At 39.9% G+C, this 26,653-nt stretch overlaps 1 protein-coding gene across 1 annotated transcript in view; it reads right to left on the reverse strand.

Annotated features, from left to right (window-relative positions):
- NECAB1 (N-terminal EF-hand calcium binding protein 1) overlaps nt 1-26,653 on the reverse strand; it is a 187,590-nt gene that overhangs the window by 24,989 nt on the left and 135,948 nt on the right. The window contains exons 6-9 of the mRNA XM_072734344.1: nt 24,016-24,152; nt 10,221-10,342; nt 7,093-7,169; nt 1,944-1,997 (exon numbers count right to left, since the gene is read on the reverse strand). Coding sequence (XP_072590445.1) covers nt 1,944-1,997; nt 7,093-7,169; nt 10,221-10,342; nt 24,016-24,152 — 390 coding nt within the window. The remainder of the gene's footprint in view (nt 1-1,943; nt 1,998-7,092; nt 7,170-10,220; nt 10,343-24,015; nt 24,153-26,653) is intronic.

The following is a 26,653-nucleotide window of genomic DNA, read 5'->3' on the forward strand; positions in this document are numbered from 1 at the left end:
CAACTTGTTTGGCTCTTATGAGGATGAAGTGAATTATAGATGTGTGTGTTTGGCACAATGCTTGGTACGTAGCATGGCTCAGAAAAGAACAGCTTTAAAAAATAAAGTGTATCGTAAAAATGTATTCTTTGCTTTCCTGTGTGGAACTTATTTTTCAAGGTTCTCAGGTATTCGCTAATGGAAAAGGAAAATTACCTCTCTAGTCAATGAAGTCTAAAACTGGTTTTGGACACCAAGATAAATCGCTGAACACAAAGGAGCATGCAATGCTGAGCGCTGGCTGTGGACGGTGGAGACCTGTTTTGGTCATTCTGCATACAGAAGGTTTTATAAGAATTGATGGTGATGCATCACCACCATTAATGATAAAATACAACTTTTTTTTTTTTTTTTTTAGAGAGAGAGCGAGCCAGCGTGAGAGAAGACAAGCAGAGAGGAAGGGCAGAGGGAGAAGCAGACTACCTGCTGAGGAGGGAGCCAGCCGGATGGATGCGGGGCTCTATCCCAGGACCCTGGCTGGGCTCATGACCTGAGCCGAAAGCAGATGCTTAACTGACTGTGCCACCCGGGCGCCCTAAAATACAGCTTTTCATGACACATATTGGTATCTCTGAGGAAAACAAACTTGTTCAAATCATTACTAGATGTGTATTCCCAAAGAACATAATTATTTTATCTCTATGTGTCATTAAAAATAGTTAAGGAATATCCTTTCCTGCTTTTTAACTAATATTGACTGCTGAACCATCTTGCCCAATCCTATTTTGTTTAATACTTCTATGTACTATTGAGTTAGTAATGCTGTGTGGGTTGATAAATCTTTTACAATTGACATTGGCCTCTCTTCTGTCAGGGACCAGAGAATGGAACAGTCTGCTACCTTCCATAAGCAATCCTTAGACAATTTTTCTCCCACTTAGCTAGTGAGAGAGAATTGTCACAGGTTAAGAACTTAACGTAGAAGAGACGATGATGGTCTCTCTCTCTCAATATTAGAAATGAGATATTCAGTTTTCTTGACTGGAGTGGAGCTTTTTCCACATGCAAATCTAATTGATGACAGAGATGCAAGATTGCAAGGTCACAGTTCTGTGCCTACGGGATGGCTAGGAATAGTATTCTTAGTATGTGCAGTCGACAGCCTTCTCTCCTTCACAAAAAACATTTTGCTTCCCACCCAAATGTACCCCTTTAGAAATCTGGATGCCTGATGAATTAATACAGACCACACACCCCTGTCTTTGGAGGAACAGAAACACTGAACATGTAGTGAAATATAGGTTGTCTTTGGGGGAAAGAGTCCTCATCTATGGGATTCTAATCATAACACCATTAGTAAGCTGCTCTCAGAACCCTCTTTTTTGTTGTGTCTTCATGCCTATTAGCATCACTTCGTCTGTTCTCTTCCAATCTCTATAAACAGCCACCACTCTGGATAGACACCTTTTCCTTATGAGCATAAATGTTCCTTCCTCTCTAAATGTCAATTTTTTTTTCTCAAAAAACACTTTCTGAACACTTACAGCGTGCCTGGCCCTAGGATAAAAGCTGAGATACAATACTGCATAGCATCAAGCTTCAGCTCAGGTGCAGCACTCAGGCTCGCAGGGTTGTTGTTTGTGATACAGTGTTGTTCGTAATATAATTTGAATGTCGCCCTTCTGGCCAATCACATTCATTCAATTATTCAATAACTCAGTGATTTATACATGCATAAAATTCTCATTTTGCACACAACATATGCTAAGTACTTACATAAAAACCTTGTAAAGTAGGCATTCGTTTTCTACAAATCACGATTTCGAAACTACCATGCAAAATAAAATATACCTCCATACTACTTTTTCAAATTTTCATGGAGATAGTAACTAATTTTGAATAAATTAAATCATATCTTCAAAGTACATATTTCTAACATTTTGATCTAGAAAAGAAGTACTCACAGATTTAGTATTCCCTTCAATAACTTCTTCTTCCCGTGGTTCAAGTTTGAGATCCTTCAAGAAATAGGGAAGGAAGGCACCAGGAGTGAGACACAGGAAATACCATATACTTGAGTGGTAACTGTTTGATGGCTAATATTGTACCAAAAGGACCTCATTATCTTAAAGGAAACGGAACGATTCTGATTTTAAAAATGAAGCCGTTCTAGTAAAGCCTGTTTTACCTATTTATCAATGGTAAAAAGCCATTTCAGATGTGTTTAATTTGTTATTACTTTAAGTTTACTGATGACATTAAAAGAGAACAAAGTGGAGCAGATTCATTAGAACAAGGAAAGGATAGGTCAGGAAAGACCAAGGATGACGAGGCTGACCTCTTGCTGTCAGTGCTGATCGCCACTTTTCTCAGAGATCATGACGGACATTCGTGGAAGTGCAATAATACTTTTATACTCTAGTGATAATGTGACATCACTAAAACATGAATTCAAAAGCAAATGAAAACATTACTGATTTTTTCTAAAAGCCAACAACTACTAAAAAGATCCTAGACTCTTCTGCAGTGATCAATGGGCGGTGCTAATGTCTCCAGTGAAACCAAGCATGTAATCTCTGAGGACTTCATTCTAAGAATATATATCCTAGCTTTATGGTAAGTGAGGATTATGTGCAATAATCCCTTCAAGTAGATTAGAAATAAATTTAAAATTGTAGAAATTGAGACTGTCTGAAATAATATAAGCTTGTTAAAGACAGAGCTCCGTAGCTCTAACGCTGCTGTTCCCTTGTAAAACTGTAGACAAGTTATTTGGACTTTTCTAGGGTTCCCTTTTACTGTTTCTTCTGCCTTGAATTCTCTATTCCTTAGGGATGCATCTAGCTGGCTCCTTCTTCTCTCTCAACATAACTTCCTTAGAGCAACCTGCCTGGATCACCCACTTTAAGTATTCAGTGCCTCGTCTCTACCATCCTGCCTTACTTTGTCTTCACAGTACTTTTCACGATTGGGGGTCACCTTGTTTCATTGGTTTGTTTACTGATTTTCCTGTCTTTATTGGACCAAGGGCCTTACCTGTTTGGATCACCACTGTACTTCCACTGTCAGAACAATACCTGACATAAAGCAGATGCTCTATAAACACTATTGAGTAAATGAGCGGCTGAGTGAGTGCCCCATTGAAATCACCGCTTTAAAAAAACAATAAAATAAAAATAAACAAATAAGTAAATAAACAAATAAGAAAGAAATTACATCTTTTCCCTGAAGGCAAAGTGATGCAATGCATATGCACGTGAGCTGAATCTTAAAGAATACCCTATGGATAGAAACTGCAACGACAGTGATCTCCTTGACCACTCTTTCCCTGACATCAGCTCAGGTACGCTTTTCACTTCCATCTTCTCTAAGTTAGGAACAACACCTAAAACAAGTGGTATGAACGCAGCATCCTTAGTTCTACTCCTTCAAATGAGGACGTCCTGTGATCTGATGATACACTTAAGGCGTCATGAAAGTCGAAGAGGTTTTGCTGCTGTTGTGTTGTTCGACACATAGTTTTCTGCAGAGCTCAAGCAAAACATAAAATCTAATCTCAATATATCTCCAGAAATTCTCATGGGAAGAACGAATGCCTGAAGGAACCTGTAGAAATTTCAAGTATTATCCCCGCATACACCCCCCCACACACCCCCCATGAATGGTACTGGGCTTGGTTTACAGTGCAGGAAGGATTTATCATACTAAGTGCAGAGAAAAGAGAACAGGTGTTCCACTGCAGGTACACTTCCTTTTAATGGGGGAGATCAAACCCGGTGCCAACAGCTGCAGGAGACAAGAGAGTCAGCTGTGAAATGACATGCACTTAGCTACTGTTTGGCAATTGGGTAGTTTTTCCTCTAAAAGCCTAATTCACAGTACAGAATAAGTTGTAGAAGAACATGGAACTTGCACTGCCTCTCCATTCATTAAGACAGGTCATGCTGAGCCCCACACAGCTGGGACCCAATGCCGAAGACCAGCACATCATACTTTCAGCAAACCTCTCAGACGGTGTCCTCAAAATGAAACCCTTTCATAGGAAGGGAGGGAGAAAAAGTCTAGGAAAGAAAGAGATGTGATAATACTTTGATATAAAGTTACGGAAAAAAAAATAGGCATGACCTAAGTTTAAGCTTTCCTTTAAAAATAGCTATATAAAGTTAAGACACCAAATAAAGACAGGTTTGCCAAGAACTTCGAACCTATTTTTAAAAGGAGGTATTTATGTTCTTTAAATGAATCTGAAATTATGTAACAATTGAGTCTTTATGTTTTAACAGGGTTTGTTTTCCAAATAGAGGTCACGCATTCCCACTCTTCCACGACTGGGAAGCTAATTTTCTTAGCCACCATTTTTCTTACGGTCATGTTTAATCTTAGCTCGCATACCAATTAATAAAATCAGGAAGGAAGAAAGTTGGATAGTAGCAAGCTCTAAGTTTAGGTTATTTGCCTGGTTAGTGGTCAACATAAATGTAACAAGTAAGGACATGGTGGCAGAGGGACTGGAGTTCTCCAAGGTTTCTTCCCGTGGACTTGGTTCCTTGCACACAATCTCCTTTTCAGAGATCCTCCTCAACTTCAGGGCTTGGAGCGTTATCTTTGTAGAGACGGCTCTTAAGATCTTAAACTGCGGGCCTGACTTATCAACATGTAACCGAACATCTCTGCCCAAGGGGCCTATTGGATCTTGAAATCAACACATGTGATCAACACGTTCAAGTGTTCACCTCGCCTCACCTTACCCATGATCTCTCACTTTTTTCTTCCTTTCTGCTAATGACACGACTAAGGTGGTCAGGCTCAAATCCTCAGACTCTAATCTGAGATCCCCCTGTGCTTTACCCTTTATACCCATTCAATGGCCTTGCTCATTTCACTTCTAGGCTTTCAAATCTGCCATCTTCTTTTCAGTCACATTGGCCAGGCCCATCTCTTGCCATTCCTGATCCCAGGGGGCTCAGACGTACAACCCGCTCTTTAATGGCATCGCTTCAGCTGGCTTTGGTGGCTCTGAGTTTTCTTGTTTGAATCCAGTTTGAATTCTTGCTGTCCAGTTTTCTATCTAAAGAATGTTTCTGGTTATGTCACTTACCTGTCGAAAAATAATAAATGCCTCTTATTTTCTCCAAGACCAAGTCCACATCCCTTACTCTGTTATTTAATGCCATCCATAACATGGCCCCTATCCATCCATGCAATCTTACTTATTACCACTTACCTAAATGAAAGAATCCAACCAGGCTGGCCTATTTAAGGTTTACTCATGCTACCACCCTTACCTGACTGTCCTCTCTAGCTGCTCTCTTTTTACTAAAATTTTACTTGTCCACAGCAAATATTTGTTTGTTCATTGGTTGGTTAGCAGACTGGCATTTATTGCAATTTTAATGACAATACATTTTCTTTCCAGTGAATTCTCTCTTCTCCTTTCAATACAGTGCTCTGGGACCATCAACCAAGATGCTTTTTCCTCCCTTATCCAAGTCATCAGACTGGGACCAACCAGATTCTACCCCTGGAAATTTTGAGCACAAGGTCAACAGACTAGAGATGGCTGGAACTCCTTATTCCAGGAGCAGTAGACCATCCAGTATTTCTCAATTAAATCCCTAGGGTTGTCTCCTGACTTTTCCTGAATCCCAGTTTCTACAGCGCCTGTTGATTCTGTGAGCACTCCCGTATCCTTGCAGAAAAAAAATTGATTAAAGAGGTGGTTTCTGGGGACACCTGGCTGGCTCAGCGATTGAGCATCTGCCTTCTGCTCAGGGTGTGATCCTGAAGTTCCGGGATCGAGTCCCGCATCGGGCTCCCTGCATGGAGCCTGCTTCTCCCTCTGCCTGTGTCTCTGCCTTCACTTTGTGTCTCTCATGAATAAATAAAATCTTTAAAAAAAGAAAAAAGAGGCGATTTCTGTTGCTTGTAAACAATTCCTAATCGTCATCATTTTAGGGCTCAACTGAAGCCCCTCCTGCCGCACTAGATCCTTGCCAAGCACCTGGCTCACAGTGATCGTTCCCTCAGGAAGCATCTGTAGATTGCAATTACCATCTTTGCAGTTGGTCAGCAAGAATTTACTGAGCCTTAACTATGAACCTGGTTCTGTACTATCTTTTAAGAAAAGATATGTTTTAAGAAAAATCTGTTAACTCCATTTTTATTTATAAAGCTTAATTTTACAAGTAGACTGTTGGGTTCTTCAAAGTGAGTAACTGTCTCAAACATAAACGCTTCTCCTTGGCACCTGGCACGCACAGAAAACACATATTCTTACTTACTGGCAAAACCTGCCTCTCCTGTCAAAGCTGTTTCAGGGGAACACCACTACAATGTCAGGACCACACACACTAATTGGTTCTGTCAATAAAAATAACTGGAAACACAAAATACAGATTTGAAAAACTCGTCACATCCCTACTTGCTTGCTCACAGGGTAGTTCCAATGCCAAAAATCATCAGTTAACATGCTAATTTATAGGAGTTGAGACTGTAATTTCATCTTTTTAGTATATGACACAACCACTTCCCTGAATCATTCCAGAAAATTCCCAAGATATCCAGGCTGTCCCTAAGAGCTGCCATCTGCATCAGTCAAGCATACTGCTCCCTATAGCACTGATAACCAAAGAGGCAGGCAATGCAGTACATTCATTTAACTTGAAATGCTACATCCTATTTTTTTTTAAAGATCAACTGATTTATAAAAGAGAGGGAGAGCGCGTGCACGTGAGCAGTGGGGAGTGGCAAAGGGAGAAGCAGACCCCACTGAACAGCGAGCCCATGTGGGACTTGATCCTAAGACCCTGGGATCATGACCTGATCCAAAGGCAGACATTTAACTCACTAAGCCACCCAGGCGCCCCTCTACATCCTGTTTCAAATATGACTAGGGGTGGGAGTAGGCGGACTGAGAATTAATGTGAGCACCTGTATCTGCTTTCACAGAAATGCCTAGATAACTACCCAACAGCCACAGCCACTTGTAGCCTCAGGGAGTTCCTGGCTGTTATTCTATCTGTGGGGCAGCCACGGATATATTAATGCAGTGAGGAAAATGGGTCAGAATGTACTGAAAAGTGAGAGGGAGAAGAAAGAAAAGGAAGCACCTACCTTCTTTTCCAGTCGATCAATTAATTTCTGGAGTCTATTGATCTGGGTCATCCACTGGTTATCTTCTTCTAATAAGGCTTGAGGGGAAAATCATGAGGGCAGTGTATTAAACAGAGCAGGAATGCTGGGGCATCTCAGAACTTTCCTTTTACCCTGAAGGAAGCACACAGTGTCATTGACTAGTCACCACCCTTTTAAGAAATAGATTCACGTGAGTGCTTTCTAAGTTATTGACTTCCATAGACCATGTGTCCCAGCGGGTTCATTTGCACTAGTCTGTGCTTTTTATGTTGTTGCCTGTGCTGGCCTTTGATGGTCAAAGAACAGATCCTGCTGAGCCGTTTTCACCACCCCATGAGATGGCTGATTTTTCTTTTGAAAAAAGGAAAGCATCAATCAGAAATTCTAAATCTGCTTCTGGGACAGTGGCAGGAGCCAGGAAAGTAACAGGCCCAACCACAGTAAGGAAGCTGGGGGCTCCTTTCCTAGGGACCAAGCTGAATAAGCATGGACACTATGGCCATGGCACCGCAGGGAAGAGTGCAGAATCTGAAACCTGCTGATTGTGGTCAGATTACTTGACTCCTCTGGCCTCGGCTTTCTTATTTTTAAAATGGCAATAATATCATCACTGGCCACATGGTCATTGTGAGGATTAAATTACAACAGATTAATGGTCACTGTGAGGATTAAATTGCAACATATATAAATACACACACATATATACGTGCATACATATGAGGTCTACGTCTGTCTGTGTGAACATAAGCACATACCTATATCCAGCACCAGATCCAGCATTATTGTAAATCCTGCTCCTATTATTGCTGCTATAATTATTTTTTAGTTTAAAAAATGTTTAAGTACCTTTTATTTTATTACTGATTTTCCAGTAAGCTCTACACCCAACATGGGGCTAGAACTCATGACCTGGAGATTATTCAAAGGTGCAAGAGGGGAGTGCCTGGGTGGCTCAGTGGGGTGACTGGGTGGCTCAGTCAGTTAGGCATCTGTCTTTAGCTCAGGTCATGATCCCAGGGTTCTGGGGTCGATCCCCATGTCGGGCTCCCTGCTCAGTGGGGAGTCTGCTTCTCCTTTCCCTCTGCTGTTCCCTGATTGTGCTCTCTGGCTCTCTGGCTCTGAGATAGATTAGATAGATAGATAGATAGATAGATAGATAGATAGATAGATAGATAGATAGATAGATAGACAGATAGATAAAATCTTTTCAAAAAAGGTGCAAAGGGAATATCTGTGGTCTGAGCCCCTGCACAAACATCCTGGCATCTTTGTGTATCCTCCTTATGGCAGCTCACTCAAAATGATTTCATAGGTATTTGCTGAAACAATATTATTGATTATTTCTGGATGGGAGGATGTGATCGAATTCAAACTAAAAAGCCTTGTTTTAGCTTTGATGGTAAGAAGTTAAGACCAAATTATAAAGCAGTAGCCCTTTACATTAGAATTCACTTCTCTCTCTGCATTCTTGGGTTAAAAACTCCTCTCAAAGCCCATCACATAAATTATGATGCAAAAATAAGCAGGAGCACACAGAAGTAGCTATCCCCCCAAAAAAAATCAGAATAAGGGTGCTTTATAATAGAAATCATTGTCACTGTATAAACACAATTTATATCTGTTTTTTAATTTACAAATTAGTTAACACATTTCCATTCTGCGTTGTTCTCAAAAGGACTTAAGTTGACTGTCACTTCAAAATTCCTTAGAAGGATATTTTGGGTTTCACTCTGTTTTCTAAATGGTTAAAGTGTAAAAGAAAAGTCTATATTTTGACGCAGGAGCCTGGTATTGTCATTTCCTAATCAACACACGGTGGACTGTGTTACTGCTCCCAATTTTTCACTTTCTTCCTGTTATAGAACTGTATGTGTACAGCTGTTGCCCCTCAACTTTGCAGTACCCCTACCACAATGGGCCGAGTCCATTTCCCTTCCCACTGTTACTGGGTTTGGCATGTGACTCATTTGGCCAACGAAGAGTCAGCAGCTAAGATGCACCCGGTGGTTTTAAGTGAGTTGTGTGATCTGGCCTGACTGTTTGTGCTTTTGACACCCACCAAGAGAAGAAATTGCTCCAAGGAGTCGCCGATCCCAGGAGGCTACGTGCAAAGCAGGGCCGAACCCATGCTACAGGCTGGAAAGGGCCCACCCAGCTGAGATCACCCGGGTCACCGTCAACCACAGACCCATGAGCAAAAAAGACAAATCTTTGCAACTGTAATTGCTGAGCTTCTGAGGTTGTTTTGCAGTAAATATGGACTAACAAACCATATGACCTTGGGACAAACTGCTTCACTTCTGGTGTAAAAAAGATACTAACCTCTATCTTATAAGGATCAGGATAAGATAGACAGTGTTCAAGAAAGCACTTTGAAACCTGTCAAGCACAATCTGTGTAAATATAGGCTATATTTAATACTTTTCTTTTCTGGAACATTAGATATTTAAAGGTTGATTTGTTTTAAAATGATATGTCATGATGTGTGCAGATACACGCCTGTACATGTACACAGGCATCATGTGCATATGTGCAGACTCATGCTTTATAGAAATTACTGCGATGTTTTGCCACATGAATTTCTACATTTCCAATGGATTGTAATTATTAGAAATGATGTCATTAAAATATAATAACCTAAAATATTATGAAGGTGTTAGTCCAAGAAATGTTATATTATATTATATGCTTTGAAACTGCCAGCTGCTTTTAATCCTATCATGGGAGGAAATGAGGATCTCATATGTTTAGGCCACTTTAGGGGCCCTGGAGCAAATGAGGGTATGAACTAAAGGGCTCCTTTCTTGAGACAGATGAGTTCTACGGGTCTCGGTCCTCGGTCCCTCGTGTATTAGGTGACCCCTCATCCTGCCGAGCAGGACTGGGTGCAGCTGTGGGATTCTGATGGAAACTGTGGGGCCGGGGGGACCACCACCCCATGCTGACTACCGGAGGCTCTCGGCCCCTGTGGCTTCAGACAAACTTACCAGGTATAAGAAGAGCATTCCATCACTACTGCTGCCTTACTTGCCCAAGAAAAACAATAAGGCACCTTGCAAACCCAAATGGATCAGTCTGGAGGCAGAGAAACGACAGAGCTTCCTTACCTGGAGCGCAGGCACTGAACTGAGGGCTCTTGGGGGAGAAGCTGTTGTGTCTCTGGACGCGGCGATTTGATCGCTTTCCAGGCCACTGGATCAGCAGGACTTCGGGCTTGGTGGGCCCTTGCCTTGAACGACAGACACAGCATTTCAGGGCCCGCACTCCTGGCCTCCAGACACAGCCCTTCAACCATCAGTCCCAAAGCTCTGCCGGTGCAGTGAACTGAAAAGCCAGGAGAATTACTGCTTGGCCGCTCGCTCTAAAGACCCAGACGGGGCGGTCTGATAAACGTGAACCTGAAAGGAGAAACTGGGAGCTGCCTTTACTCTTTGCGAGTCTCGGTAAAAACTGTATGTGCGACTTAGGAAAAGCATCTTTCTCTTCTTGACCAAATCATCAATGGAAAAAAATTCATCAGTGGGGGCTGATGGATTTAGTGTGAGAACACCTATGGGGCTCGGTCAGTCTGAAATTCTTTAAATCAAGGCTCTTTAAATCGAGGCCAGGTATCCATATGATTTTAAAAGTCAGATAATTAAAAAATAAATAAATAAATAAATAAAAGACAGATAATTCTATGAAGCTTATTGCAACACACAGGAGCTCCTACTCACCCAACTCCACATCCTGCCCCTTTCTCGAAGGGAACGTTTCCAGCAAGTGTTAATCTGTCATCCCCGTATCTGTATATAATATGCTTAAATTGCTGTCCCTTTACTCTTCAGTTTTAGGATGTACCTATTAACTTCCCAGTATGAAAAGCTCAGGTCAATGACATATATAAGGAACTTACAGGAAGAGTGTTTGAAAGGATGGGTTCAACCTGGGAAACAAGCCTTTGGAAACAAGCCTCTACTCCTCTCCTGGTTGGAATACACACCTGATAGCTGGAATTCCAGCAACCATCTTGGACCATGAGGCAAACTTGAGGACATATTTAGTAAGTGAAAACTACAGGAGGTCTACGATAAACCTGAGAGCTGTCATATCTTAGGCTGCCACCATCAAGCTCCTTGTTAAGACATAATAAGTCCTTATGTGTGTTTAAGCCACTTTTTTTTTCCTGTTACATACAGGCAAATCGAATGCTAATTTACTCCCCAAACATATTAACAGCAAGGAAAACTTTCTTTAGCCTCTCTCTAATGCTGATCCCTCAACACTCCCCTTTAAATTTGAACTTCCATTTTCTCTTCATTTTGGTCGAAAAGGACCTCTAATTGCTTCACAGGAAAGGGTGCAATGAGAGGCAAAATTATTGAGATACTGCATATTAAAAAAATACTTTTATTCTACTTTATTGGTGGTTGTATGAGGTAAACAACTTAAAAAAATTTTTTTTAAACTCTAGTATAATCAATGCACAGTGCTATATTAGTTTCAGGTGTACAATATAGTGATCAACAAGTCTATACAGTACTCAGTGTTCATCATCATTAAGTGTGCTCTTAGTCTCTTTCATCCATCCCACGACTCACTTCCCCTATGGCAACCATCCCTTTTGTTCTCTAGAGTTAAGAGTCTGTAATTGGTTTGTTTCTTTTTTGTTGTTTTATTTTTTTAATATTTTATTTATTTATTTATTCATGAGAGACGTAGAGAGAGGCAGAGACACAGGCAGAGGGAGAAGCAGGCTCCAGGCAGGGAGCCCGATGTGGGATTTGACCCTGGGATCATGCTCAGGGCTGAAGGCAGGCACCAAACCACTGAGCCACCCAGGGATCCTGTTGTTTTATTTCTTAAATTCCACAGGACTAAAATCATATGGTGCTTGGCTTCCTCTGACTGACTTTACTTAGCACAATACCCTCCAGATCCGTCCTTGTTGCTGCAAATGGCAAGATTTCACTCTTCTTTATGGCCGAGTAATATCCCACATACCTAAATATGTATATACACATACACATACCACACTTTCTTTATCTACTCATCTATCAATGGACACTTGGGTTTCTTCCATATTTGGGCTATTTTAAGTAACACTGCAAAAAATCACATGGGCGCATATATCTTCTCAAATTAGTGTTTTCATATTCCTTGGGGAAATACCCAGGAGCGGAATTGCTGTATCATATGGTAATTCTATTTTTAATTTTTTGAGGAACTTCCATACTGTTTTCCACAATGACTCTACCAGTTTGCATTTCCACCCACAGTGCACGAGGGTTCCTTTTTCTCCACATCCTCACCAACACTTGTTTCCCGTGTTTTTGATTTTGGCTATTACACCAGGAGTGAGGTGATAACTCACTATAGTTTTGAGTTGCATTTCTCTGATAGTGAGGTTCAGCATTTTTTCACATGTCTGTTGGAAACCTATATGCCTTCTTTGGAGGAGTATTTGTTATCTTCTGCACATTTTCAATTGGATTATTCTTTTAATGTTGTTGTATATGATCTTTATATTCTTTATATATTTTGGATCTTAGCCCTTTTTATTGAATATATCAGTTGCCAATATCTCCTCCCATTCATAGGTTGTCATTTTGTCTCATTGGTTATTCCCTTTGCTATGCAGAAGCTTTTCATTTTGATGTAGTCCCAATAGTTTATTTTTGCTTTTGTTTTCATTGCCTTAGAAGATATGTCTAGAAAAATACTGCTATAGCCAATGAGAAATTACTGCCTGTGCTCCCTTCTAGGATTTTTACAGGCCACACATTTAGGTCTTTTTTTTTTTTTTTTTTAATTTTTTTAAATTTATTTATTTATGATAGTCACAGAGAGACAGAGAGAGAGAGGCAGAGACACAGGCGGAGGGAGAAGCAGGCTCCATGCACCGGGAGCCTGATGTGGGATTCGATCCCGGGTCTTCAGGATCGCGCCCTGGGCCAAAGGCAGGCGCCAAACCGCTGCGCCACCCAGGGATCCCCACATTTAGGTCTTTAATCCATTTTCAGCTTATATTTGTGTATGGTGTAAGAAAGTGCTCCAGTTTTCCCAACACCATTTATTGAAGAGATAGTCTTTGTCCCAATGAGTATTCTTTCCTGTCATAGATTGACCATATAATGATGAAATATTTCTGGGCTTTCTATTCTGTTCCACTGATACATGGGACTGTTTTTCTGCCTGTATCATTACTAGCAGCTTTGGAGTAGATCTTGAAATCTGGACTGTGGTACCTCCTCTGTTTTGCTGTTCTTCAAGATCATTTTTGGCTATTCAAGGTCTTTTCTGGTCCCATACAAATTTTAGGACTGTTTGTAGTAGTTCTGTGAAAAAGTTCTGTTGGTACTTTGCTAAGTATTGCATTAAATCTGTAGATTGCTTTGGGTTGTGTGGCCATTTAAAAAATATTTGTTCTCTCAATCCAGGAGTATGGAACGCCTTTCTATTTCTTTGTGTCATCTTCAACTTCTTTCATCAATGTTTTTAGAGTACAGGTCTTTGACTTCCTTGGTTAAGTTTATTCCTGGGTATCTTATCATTTTGGGTGCAACTGTAAATGGGGCTGTTTTCTTAATTTCTCTGTTATTTCATTGTTAGTGTATAAGAATTTGACAGATTCTGGGAAGCCCGGGTAGCTCAGTGGTGCAGTGCCGCCTTCAGCCCAGGGCCTGATCCTGGGGACCTGGGATCGAGTCCCACGTCGGGCTTCCTGCATGGAGCCTGCTTCTCCCTCTGCCTATGTCTCTGCCTCTCTCTCTCTCTCTCTCTGTCTCTCATGAATAAATAAATAAAATCTTAAAAAAAGAAGAATTTACAGATTCCTTTATACCAACTTTGTATCCTATAACTTTATTGAATTCATTTATCAGTTCTAGTAGATTTTTTGGTGGAGTCTTTAGGGTTTTCTATATAGAGCATCATGTCATTTGCAAATAGTGTTAAGTTTCACTTCTTCCTTACCAATTTGGATACCTTTATTTCTTTTTGTTGTCTGACTGCTATGGCTAGGACTTCCAGTACTATGTTGAATAGAAGTGATGAGAGTGGACATCCTTGTCTTGCTCCTGACCTTATGAGAAAAGCTCCCAGTTTTTCACCATTAAGTATGATGTTAGCTGTGGGGTTTTATATACGGCCTTTATTATGTTGAGGTATGTTCCCTCTGCACCTACTTTGTTGAGGGTTCTTATCATGAATGGATATATTTGTCAAAAGGTTTTTCTACATCTATTGAAATGTTCATATCATTTTCAGCCTTTCTCTTAACTGATGTGATGTATCATGTGGACTGATTTGCAAATATTGAACCACCCTGGCAACCCAGGAATAAATCCCACTTGGTTGTGTTGAATGATCTTTTTTTAAAATATACTGTTGGATTCAGTTTGTTAATATTTTGTTGAGCAATTCTACATCTATGTTCTTCAGAGATATTGGCCTGTAGTTCTCTTTTATTGCATTGTTTTTATCTGGTTTTGGTATCAGGATAATGCTGGTATCACAGAATGAATTTGGAATGAATTTGGAAGTTTTCCTTTCTCTTCTATTTTTTGGAATAGTTTGAGAATAGGTAATAATAATAATGCATCTTTATTCTTCTTTTTCTAGCTCCTTTAGGTATAAATTTAGTTCATTTGAGATTTTTCTAGCTTCTTGACGTAGACCTGTATTGCTATAAACTTCCCTCTCAGAATAGCTTTTGCTGTATCCAAAAGATGTGGGACCATTGTATTTTCATTTTCATTTGTCCTTATGTTTTTTTTTTAAATTCCTCTTTGATTTCATGGGTGACCCATTCATTGGTTAGTGGCATGTTATTTAGCCTTCATGTATTTGTGCTCCTTCTAGATTTTTCTTGTGGTTGATTTCTAGTTTGTCTTATAGTCAGAAAAGATATATGATAAGACTTCAATCTTTTTGATTTTGTTGAGACATGCTTTCTGGCCTAACCTGTGACCCATTCTGGAGAATGTTCCATATGTACTTGAAAATATGTATTCTCCTGCTTTAGGATAAAATGTTCTAAACATATCTGTTAGATCAATCTGGTCCAGTGTGTCATACAAAGGCACTGTTTCCTTTTTGATTTTTTGTTTGATAGTCTATCCATTGATGTAAGAAGCATGTTAAAGTGCTCTACTATTATTGCTTTACTACTGATTACTTCATGTATTTGGTGTTCCCATGTTGGGTGCATAAATATTTACAATATTTACCTTCTTGTTGGATTATTCCTATTATGCTTATGTTGTCCTTCTCTGTTTCTTGTTATCATCTTTGTTTTTAATTTTACTTTGTCTGATATAAGTATTGCTACTCTGGCTTTTTCCCCTTACATTTGCATGATAACTGTTTTTCCATTTTTTTACTTTCAATCTCCACATGTCTTTAGGTCTGAAATGAGTCTCTTATAGGCAGCATGTGTTTTTTTTTTTGTTTGTTTGTTTTGTTTTGTTTTAAATCCATTCCACCACCCTATGTGGTGCTTGGACCATTTCATCCATTTATATTCAAAGTAATTATTAATAGTTTTGTACTTACTGCCATTTTATTTGCTTCATAGTTGTTTTTTATTTCTGTGTTCCTTTCTTCTCTTGCTCTCTTCTCTCATCGTTTGATGGCTTTCTTTCATGATATACTTGGACACCTTTTTCTTTTTTTTAGTTTTTGCATTTCTTTTTTTTTTTAAAGATTTATTTATTGCAGAGAGGGAGCAAGTGAGTGGGATGAAGGGTCAGGGAGTGGCAGAGGGAGGAGAAGAGACTCTCAAGCAGACTCCCCGCTGAGTGAGGAACTCAATGCAGGGCTTGAACTCACAACTCAGAGATTATGACCTGAGCAGAGACCAAGAGTCAGAACCAACTGAGCCACCCAGGTGCCCCTATTTTTTGCATTTCTGTTATTGGTTTTTGATTTGTAGTTACCATTAGGTTTGTCTAACAACCTAATGTCATAAGATGTCTAATAACATCTTATGTACAAAACAATGTGTATTAAGTTGATGGTTGCTTAAGTTTGAAACCATTCTAAAAGCCCTAAATTTTTACTCCACCATGCCCCATGTTCTAGGTATATGGTGCCATACTTTACATCCTTTGATTTTGTGAGTTCTTTGACTGATTTTTATAGATACACTTTAATGCTTTTGTGCTTCCTACTTCTCTTACTAATTCTTACGGTTTTTCTGTTCCACTCAGAAAGCCTCTTTTAACATTTCTTATATGGCTGCTTTAGTGATAATGAAATTTTTAAACTTTTGTTTGTCTGGGAAACTATATCCTCTTCTATTCCGAATATCTCCTCTTTTATTCTACCCTTGCTGGATAGAGTATTCTTGGTTGTGGGTTTTTTGTTTCATTTCAGCACCTTAAATATATCATGCCACTTTCTTCTGGCCTGCAACGTTGTCTGCTGAAAAATCAGCTCAAAGCCTTACAGTGTTTCTCTTGTGTGTAATGGTTTTCTTTTATCTTGCTGCTTTTAAAATTTTATCACTACTTTTGCCATTTTAATTATTATGTGTCTTAATGAGCATCTGCTTGGGTTGATTTTGTTGGGAGCTCTCTCTGCCTCCTGGATCTGGACGTGTTTCCCTTCCCAGATTCAGGAAGTTTTCAGCTATTATTTCTTCAAATAAAAATTCTGCCTCCTTTTCTCTCTTCTTTTTCTTCTGGGATCCCTATTATGTGAATGTTATTACACTAGATAATGTCACTGGATTCCCTTAATCTAGTCTTACTTTATTATTATTATTTTTTCTTTCTTGAGCTTGAGCACTTTCCATTATTGTGTTTTCCAGGTAACTGAGCCATTCTTCTACTTCCTCTAGTCTACTGTTTATTCCTCCTACTGTATTTTTAAAGGTTTATAAATTTATTTGAGAGAGAGAGCATAAGCAAGCACAGGTGGCAAAGGAGGGGCAAAGGGAGAGACAGACAAAAGCTCAAGTAGACTCCATGCTGACTGTAGAACCCAACATGGGGCCCATCTCAGCACTCTGAGATCACGACCTAAGCTGAAACCAAGAGTCATGCATTGAATTGATTGTGCCACCCAGGTACTCCGCCTCTAATGTATTTTTAATTTCTGTTATTGAGTTCTTCATTTCTGATTGGTTCCTTTTCTTTTTAAGATTTGAGGGGATGAGGGGCAGAGGGAAAGAGAGAATCTCCAACAGACTCCCCACTGAGCAAGGAGCCCAATGCAGAGCTTGATCCCATGACCTGAGCTAAGATCATGACCTTGGGATCATGACCATGGGTCATGGGATCATGCAGAGCTTGATCCCATGACCTGAGCTGAGATCATGACCTGAGCTGAAATCAAGTCAGGCATTCATCTGAATGAGCCACCCAGGCACCCTATGATTGGTTCATTTTATATTTTCTATGCCTTTGTTGGGAGTCTCACTGAGATGAAGGTCCTGGTCTTTTCACAAGTGAGTAATTTATGATCATTATTTTAAATTCTCTATCTGGCATATTACTTATTTCCATTTCACTTAGCTCTCTTGCTGTGATTTTTGCCCTGTTCTTTCATGTGGAACATATTCCTCTGTCTCTTCATTTTGTGTAACTCTGTGTCTGTTTCTATGTTAGGAAAGTCAGCTAGGTCGCCTGCTCTTGAAAGTAGTGGCTTTATGAAGAAGAGGTCCTGTAATGCACTGTAGTGCAATGTCCCCAGTTTACCAGAACTTGGCCCTTCAAAGGGTGTCTCCTATGTGTGTTGTGTGCACCCTAATGTTTTGGCTGAGCATCTTTGCCTTCAGTCCTGTCATCTGCAGTTTCTCTCTTTGTTGCAGTAGGGTTTGGTCCTTATTTTATTAGTGGGACAGTCTGGTGCTGCTTTGGGGTTGAGTTTGGTCACAGCAGACATTTGCCTGAACTGTGGTCACAGTGATCTACAGGGCGCTTTCCCTGTGTTGTCCACTGAGTGGCTTTCATTGGTGGGCAGGGCCTGCAGTCAGACTAAATGTCTTCCTCCAGCCCACTGTTAGAACCACAGTAGAGCTGATATTTGTGGTTACCTTCCCCCCTCCCTAGGGCAGGAATCTCTTTGGATTCATACTGGACACTGTAGTGGCTATTTACCCAATGGCACATTTGTTGTGCTGCTTTGGGCTCCTGCCAAGCTAGGTGGGAGGGGTCAGGTATGCAGAAAAACATGGGTGCAGGGCATGGTCTTAGCAAACTAGATGAAGGGTGCTGTTGTGCTGTTCATGAAGGTGCTCATGTGTCTACACTGAGGTGCATGGGAGGGAAATTATGCCTGCTAGCTCCTTTGTTCTTGGAGAAGTCTCCCAAAGATCTCTGATCCTCCAGCACATGTTCTGAGATTAATAAATAAGTCTCCTTTCTGCACAGTCCTTGCATTTTTCAAACTGCTGCTTCTATGCTGTATCTCAGCAGGGATGTCGGTTGTGCTGTTTCTTTAAGGACAAGGACTCAGTTTCCTATCACCCTCTAGCTCTCTTTAAAGTTCTCGGTCTTAAGCCCCACTGACTTTGAGAACTCACAAAGTTAAGCCCCTCTTGTTTTCAAATCCAAATTATAGGACTTCATCTTCCATATGTCGGTCCCTTCTATCTGGGGTGCCTGATGTGGGGTCTGCTCTTTTCTCTTCTCCATGTTTGCAGTGTCCCTCCCTCCCTCCCAGAGACTATTTGGGGTCTATTTGGCTTCTGACTGAACCTCCACCCTTCCTACCATTTTCAATGTGGCCTCTTCTCTTCACTTAGCTATGGAGAGTTTGTTTTGCTAGCCTTCTGGTCATTTTCTGTATTATTTACAATGATGTGGGTGTATTTAGGTATTTCCATAGGACAATGTGAGTCTAGGATCCTTCTACTCTGCCATCTTCCCCAGAAGTCAGAGTAGAGAAATTTAGGTTGCAAATCATTTTCTCTTCAAATTTTGAAAAAAGCTTCTTGATTGCATTCTAGCTTCCAGTGTCATTATTGAAAAAAATCTAATGTTTTCTTCATCCTTTGTATTTGACCTGGTTTTTCTGTCTGGAAGATTTTAGACACCTCTCTTTGTCTCTCATATTCTGAAATCCCATAATGGCATGCCTTGAAGCCAGATTTTAGGATTCATTTTAATGGGCTCTTGGTTTGTTCTATCAACCTGGAAACTCATGTCCTTATTCTGAGAATTATTTCTTAGACAATCTCTCTCTTTTCTCTTTCTCTTTTTGAAATTACTACTTTTCAAATATTGGGCCTTTTGGACTACTCTATAATTTTATTTTTTTTCTTTTCCTATTTTTCACCTCTTTGTGGAAATGCCATCACACTTTTATCTACAAATCTTGCTCACAGGTTATTTCTGCAATCATAATTTCCAAGAGGTCTTTGTGTGCTTTGAATATTATTTTTTTAAATAGCATCCTGTCCTTAATTCATAAATGCAATATTTTTCTCTGCTTTTCTGAGGGCATGGGGTATTTTTGGAAGCTTTCTTCTGCTCTCTGGATTATATCTGTTTCTTCTAAGTTTCTTTTCTTGTGTTTGATTTATTCTCTTGGTTGTCCCTGCCTATTTCAGAGGAAGGAAACAGGGATGAGGGGAGTGGGGATTGCCAACTTGTACCCTCCCCTGTCAGGTGGCCTGACTGGGCCTATTCATTAGGGGACACCATCTTTGGTACTTTTAAGTTTTTCTCTTGGACTGATGAGATTCCACAGAAATGCCAGAGAAGCATCCCAAAACTATTGTGTATAAGCCCAGCTGTCAGTGCTTTGGGAGCACAGCATGCTGAGTGGCTTTCAAATCTCACTGTTCAGCATGGAGACTTTCACTTAATGCCTCTGTTTTTAGTATCATGTCATGACCACTGCTGTGCTAGCTGTATATCTATTCACCTTCTCCAGAAAGCACATCGCTAGTCTTCCTCCCTTCAAGGGGAGGGGCACTTATATAGCACTAGATGGAGCTTTCAGCAATATGTTAGCCTAACCTTCACCACCTCACCACCACTATCAGCTGCACATGGTAAAGCCAGTTCTTGAGCCTCTCTGAGGTTTCTTGATACCAATTACATTACATCTTGGCTTCATACATTGTCTATGTTTTGTTTTTCTCAGGGCTTCAACATCAGTCACCACTAGATTAATTTTATTTCCATACTCCAAGTTTCTACCCCTTTGGTTCTTCTATCCTTATTTTTGCACCTTTATAACTCCTTGCTCTGTTAATGTCCAGGCTCTGTTAATGCCTTTTTTCGAAAGGTTTAGGGAGGAAGGGAAACAAATCATATGTTTACCCTCCAATCTTTAACTAGACTACCCTATGGATTTCCCTATGGCATTAAAAAAGATCAAGTTTCTAGCAGCTTCAGGGGTCATAAGAATAGGTGACTATAGCAGCTCTTCTCTATGTTGAAGCTAAGGGAATGTAAACTGTCTGAAGTTTTATAATCACCTGTAAGCACAACTAAAGCCTTCCCTTAGTTCTACAATAGACAACCATCAAAAGGAGAAAAATAATTTCCAAGCCTAGAAGGAATCAGTCATTTCTCTGGATAAAGAAGAAATTCAGAAAATAGAATAAATATTCAGATTCTATTATAAAAAGAAATTCACATATAATTAAACTGTGCTCCCAGAAATCTGGTTTGTGAGGAAGAGAGGCTTATGTAAGAGGACAGGGGTCTCTAGAGGGAAACTTCAGTGTAACGTAATGATTATTCTTGTCATTGGCTATTAGGTACTCTCAAAAGACATGGAATTAAAGTGGCTTCCATTTAGCCAGTATGCCAGGACAGATACAAAGAGCGTTGTAGAACGACATCTGAAAATCTCACCTCTGTGGCATTCCAGCTGTATGCATCCCTTCTCTCTGAAATTGCCATTTTCACATGAATAGACACAGACATTCTGCCCAACATTGCATGTCTAACTCATTACTGCAGGATGAGTGATACTGTGTGATCCCTCCCTGGGGTTGAGAGCTAGAATAGATGACTTCTCAAAATTTGCTCCATTCCAATGAAGTTCTGTATCCCTAGGTCTCACAAATATTAAGCCCCAAGGTAATGCTGATGCTGAAGGGGAAACAAATTATTATAGCACTGGGATTTTTAATGCTATCTGCAGGTTGCAACTGTTGACTATGCAGGGCATCATGGAATCTTCCTTTATGTTATATATATTAAAAAAGGATAAGTTTTTGGATACATTGATTTGACCTCTCCTCTTTGACCTAGTTCTAAGTCTTTCCAAATCTCTACTATATACTGTTATGACACTAATTTTCCTTAAAACTTGTTTTCATTATACTTCTTTATTCACAACCATCAGGATAATCTCTGATCATATGAAATCTAAATGCACCTGTCTAGCTTTTAAGACCTTTCCTAACCTTAGACTCCAGGTAGGAGTCCAGGTTGTTCTCACTGTCCCAGGTCCTCATTCACTGCTGTTCTATATAGTTCCCTTTACCTGGGATTCTCTTTCATTTGGTTTCATGTATTTAACATGTAGTTGTGCCAGGTACAGGGAAATAAGGCAAAGTCCCCGTGGGGAGAGAAAAATAAAGGGAGAGTGGGAGAGAGAAATAAAGGACTGAGTTTGTAGGTATGTCTAAGTAGAGGGTACCGAGCAAGTACACAGGGGTGGAGTAGGAGGTATAAAGTTCTACTTTGAGAGCAAGGAACTTTTCCCAGAGCAAGTGCTGTCGAAGCAGTGACCAAACAAATGAGAAGAGCCAGCTAGAAGAAAGAAGATGGGTACGATGGGATGCGTGAGGAGACTCGTCTCTTCAGAGAGAATATCCTCTACCATTAAATCTACTGTAAAGATCTCATTCAAATCTTATCTTCTCTGAGGCTTATTTACCAGTCTCTTGTCAAATACCATGAAAAGGACAGCCATCTTTTCTGTCTTGTTTTTTTTCTCCACTGGTGAGGGCCCCCTTGGGGCTCTCTTTACTTTGGTTTCTGGCAGCCAGCTGATTGCAAAATGGAGTTAGGGAGAGGAGACACTGTACTTTTAAGCATGAACTTAATTTCTACTCTTCAGTCAGGGTCACCAGAGACTTCAAGTTGGATATATGGGCACAAACCTAGGGTGGAGATTAATTTTTTTTTTGCCTTTTATTTTTTTTAATGAAAACCTCCCTGGGAGGAGTATCACGGATTCGGGGTGGGATTTGGGCATCCCTGGGTACCTTAGTCAAATCCAAATTTATGTCAGATCCATAATAGCTCTCATTCTTCAAGCTCTGTTTGAGATAGAAACCTATAAATAAAATATTCATTAGTCCTCTAATGTCTTCTACTTTCCTTAAGTTCTGCATTATCACACTCCTTCTCATTAAACACAGCTGCTGTGCAGCTGTTGGTAGCTTTCATAGGAGGTCAAGGCTAGCCTGTGGCCTGAAACAAAGAACAGCTCTTCATCGTATATTCACTACATGGTGGTGCGTGCAGAACTCAAGTTTGCAAGGGAGGACTGTAGAAAATACCCAAAGTGCAGTTGAAGAAGGGAAGCAGAGGCTTTTTGCAGGCTTCCTCTCATGTGGCAAATAATTGATTCTAAAAAGGGCAAATCCACTTTACATCAAGAAAACCTAAATAAAACAAAGAAACCAACCTCATTTTCCTATTTGGAACACGAAATCAATTTCATTGTGTTTCAAGATACTTATCCTCTGCTCAAACTTGAGGAACTGGGTTGTTGCTCTTCTAAAGCTATTTGTTACATCTGCCATTTGATAGAGAATCAATCAAGGCCATGGAAAGAAGTTTATAATGTGAAAAATGCTGCACAGATCAACTGCTGAGTGCAGACCCATGTTCATCAGCTGCACAAGCTCATTACACTTGAGATTAGAGGCTTTTTTGTTAGAATTTGGTGGTGTTCACTCTTCTTGACATTGTAAACACATGGTTGAAAATTCCACTGTTTCTCTGAGATGTCCTAATAATTATGTATCCATTAATTTGTTTAGAAAAATTGGCCCTACTGAGTAGGCTATTATCAGCCTGTTCAAGAAAGTTACTGTGTGGTTCTCCCTAATTTCAAATGCAAAAGTTAGATGGTCATGTGTATAGGTTTGAAGTAACACATGCAAAAATATGTTGCATAAGCCAGAGTTTTGCCAAGCCCTTCTCTAGCTTGCAAGGTATAAACAATGGAAACTCAAGGACCAACTGTTGGTTAGAATAATTGGGACGTCTGCTTTACACAGTTCTAATTCAGGTTTCTCTTTAGCATTAGCATCTTTATTTATATAACTATTATAGTATCATTACTTACCTTCTCAGTGATATTAATTGGCAGTCTTGAATTTTGAAATCTTTTCTTATCATTCCCTTTTCTCTATTTCCTTAAATAAATAGGCTGATTCGATTCCTAGTTCCTAGGTACATCCAGGTTCACTTAACTTTTAAGTCTCTTTTCTATCACTTCTACACTTTCATATATTACCTATTTGCAAGATAAGCCCAAATATCCTCAGGAAATACCATGGAATTGTCTTTCATCCCTCTATTCATATTTAATCTTTTACTCTTCCTAAATCCCTGGCAACCAATTTCCCCTTCTGTATGATATGTATCATTTTGCATCTTGCCTTATGGTTTTAGTCTTCATGTCTTATTTACATAATAGACATTAGCCTCCTGAAGAGTCACACTATGTAACATGTATCTTTACATTATCACAGTGTCTTTTAAAGCCTTGTTCGTCTACTAAATTAGCAATTTAAATTTGAATAAATGATGAACAGTAAAAGTAGAAGAGTCTCTTTTAGAGGCAAATATAAGGCGAGCACCCAATGGGGGTTCCTGCTATTCTATTTAAATTTATTAATTCCCATTTTTTAGTTTTCACTAGCTTGAGAATGATGCCCTTCAACTGGTCTTTCATAGTCCCTAAAGAACCACCAAATGGAAATATTTAACTTGCCGTTCTTGACGGGTTTGTTCCTCAGTAGTTTCCATGGCACATTCCAGAGAATTCTGGAGAGACTGCAGCTGATTCAAGGTCTCCTTCAATAAAAATCGAGTTACAAATTGTTCCAAATTGGAGGCCTCTTGGTAGTCCTAGGGATGACAAAGCAAAGGCAATTAGAAGTATGGTAAGGAAAGATATTCAGGAATGGCTTTCCCCATGTACCCATCGATCTCAGATTAGTCTTTGAGGAGAAATCAGGAAGAGAGAGGACATGTTGACCTTGGAGGCTGGGGCAGAGCTCTACCCACTCACCAGAAGTTGAATATAAGAGCTGCAGAGATAACGGGAATCTCTAGCTCCTCTCCCATTATACCTGCCTCAGTATTAGGACAAAACCCGCTAGTTATGGAACAGACATCTATAGAGAAGGAAAAGAATATTATCTGGGGGGGGGGGGAAGGTTAGAAGGTGACTAACTCAGAGTTTGTTCTGTGCTTCAGTAATGACCATGACATCATGTATCTTCTCTCTTGTCAACTAAATGCAGTCACGTTTCAGCAATTGGCTTAGTTCCCTCTTGATGTATTTGTTATGCCCAATCTGTATTATACTGAAGCCAAAGGATATTATGTGTAGTTATCCCAAGATTCAGAAAAGTTAGGCATGGAATGTTTAAACAGTTTACTAAATCTGCTCATGTCCCTCCCTCAGGAACCCACCTGAGGCCCATTTGCATCCAAGTCAGCCACAAAAGCACCATTCCTTCAAACGGCCCAACGTCTACCTGGAGATCAACGCATACACACTAGTCATACTCACCAACTTTAATCTCAGGAGACAGGTGGGCTGTGCATGGTGCCACCTGCTGTTTTTGTCTTCTACAGTCTCAAGGAGAACCAAGAAAGAAGCAAAAATCAGGTTGGCAGGGACCAGAACCACTCTTTCAGGTCATGAGCCCAGCCAGCTAAACTTGATTTTTTAGAGTATCAGGTGGGAAGGATAAATACAAGTTCAGCTGAGAAATAGATGGATCTAGCTCTGTCCCTAAGTGATGTTTATAGAGGTGAAAATATGAAACTGAAAGGGGTAACAGTGACAAGATAATGCTGGGAGTCATGATGCGCTGGGGAGTCTCAGGTCATGGTTGTAAACCCAAAAAACAAAGACATGATTAGTCAATCTTTCTGGGTCTCTGCTCTCTCATTTACAAATCGGACTATAACTCGGGCATACCTTCCAACTCAAAAAATGCTCTGTGCTCTTCTTCACCCTAAATTAGGACATAATGAATTATGGCCTCCTGGCAAAGGTTACTTTGGAGTTGTTCTTCTGACGGCGCAATCACCTAATGCCACAGAAATCCTCCTTTCATTCCTATTTTGAAATCATAAAATGTTTCAATCATCAGTTTCTCTTTAAGCCCGTTTTCGTAGGTGAACACAGGGAATTCTCATATCTAATGATATGATTTAAAACTTAAACATTTTAGTGCTTTTAAACTCCACCTAAGAAACTAACCATAGACCAAAACATTACATGCTTGTAGTAACCTAAGGATTTCTGTGAGTTAATTCAAGGTACAAATACACCAAATATTTAATTTTACCAAACCAAACTGTTAGTCAATAGCAATAAAAACTTCAGAAAGTTATTCAATTGTGTTTTTAAATTGAGAAAAGTTTTCTCTTGAAAAGAAAATGTGGTCTAAAAAAAGGTGTGCTTGATGTTTCTGCAGTCATTTGCATTTTGTGAAAGCATACTTTTTAAATAGAACTTATTTAAAAAATAAAATAAATACGGAGGATGATCATCATATGGTTTCACTCATAGGTGGAATATAAGGAATAGTGAAAGGGATTTTTTTAAAAAAAGATTTAATTTATTTATTCATGAGAGACACAGAGAGAGGCAGAGAGACAGGCAGAGGGAGAAGCAGGCTCCATGAGGGGAGCCCAATGTAGGACTCGATCATGGGACTCCCAGATCATGCTCTAAGCCAAAGGTAGACAGCCGCTCAACTGCTGAGCCACCCAGGCGATTCAGTAAAAGGGATTATAAGGGAAAGGAGGGGAACTAAGTGGGAAAAATTAGAGGGAGACAAATCATGAGAGACCCCTAACTCTGGAAAATAAACAAAGGGTTGCAGAAGGGGAGGAGAGTGGGGAGATGGAGTAACTGGGTGACGGGCAGTAAGGAGGGCACTTGATGGGACGGGCACTGGGTGTTAGAGTATACGTTGGCAAACGGATTTAAATTTTAAAAATGTGAAAAAATAAAATAAATAAAACAAAATTTATTAAAACGCGAAGACAACAGATTGGTGTAGTCAGAGATTATGCCAATTACATTTGCATCTCAGTATACACGGACACTAAAGCAAATGATAAAATTTTATACCTGTTTGTAGACAGCTTGGAAAGCGAAGAGAGCATACATTCACGGAGCAGTGCATTATCACATTGGCCTCGCTGTTTTCTCAGTTAAATGTTAATTATTTGTCATGTCAGAACTATAGAACTAACTGCTTCTTTTTGCAATTAGATTTTAGTTTTTTAGACTCAAAGGTCATGCCTTCTATTTCTGTGTGCCTCATGGTGCCCACACCAGATGCTCACTCAATACCTGATTGCAGAGAAACTCCTAAGTCTGA

This window comes from Vulpes vulpes, chromosome 13 (genome assembly GCF_048418805.1).
Source record: "Vulpes vulpes isolate BD-2025 chromosome 13, VulVul3, whole genome shotgun sequence".
NCBI classification, from domain to species: Eukaryota; Metazoa; Chordata; class Mammalia; order Carnivora; family Canidae; genus Vulpes; species Vulpes vulpes.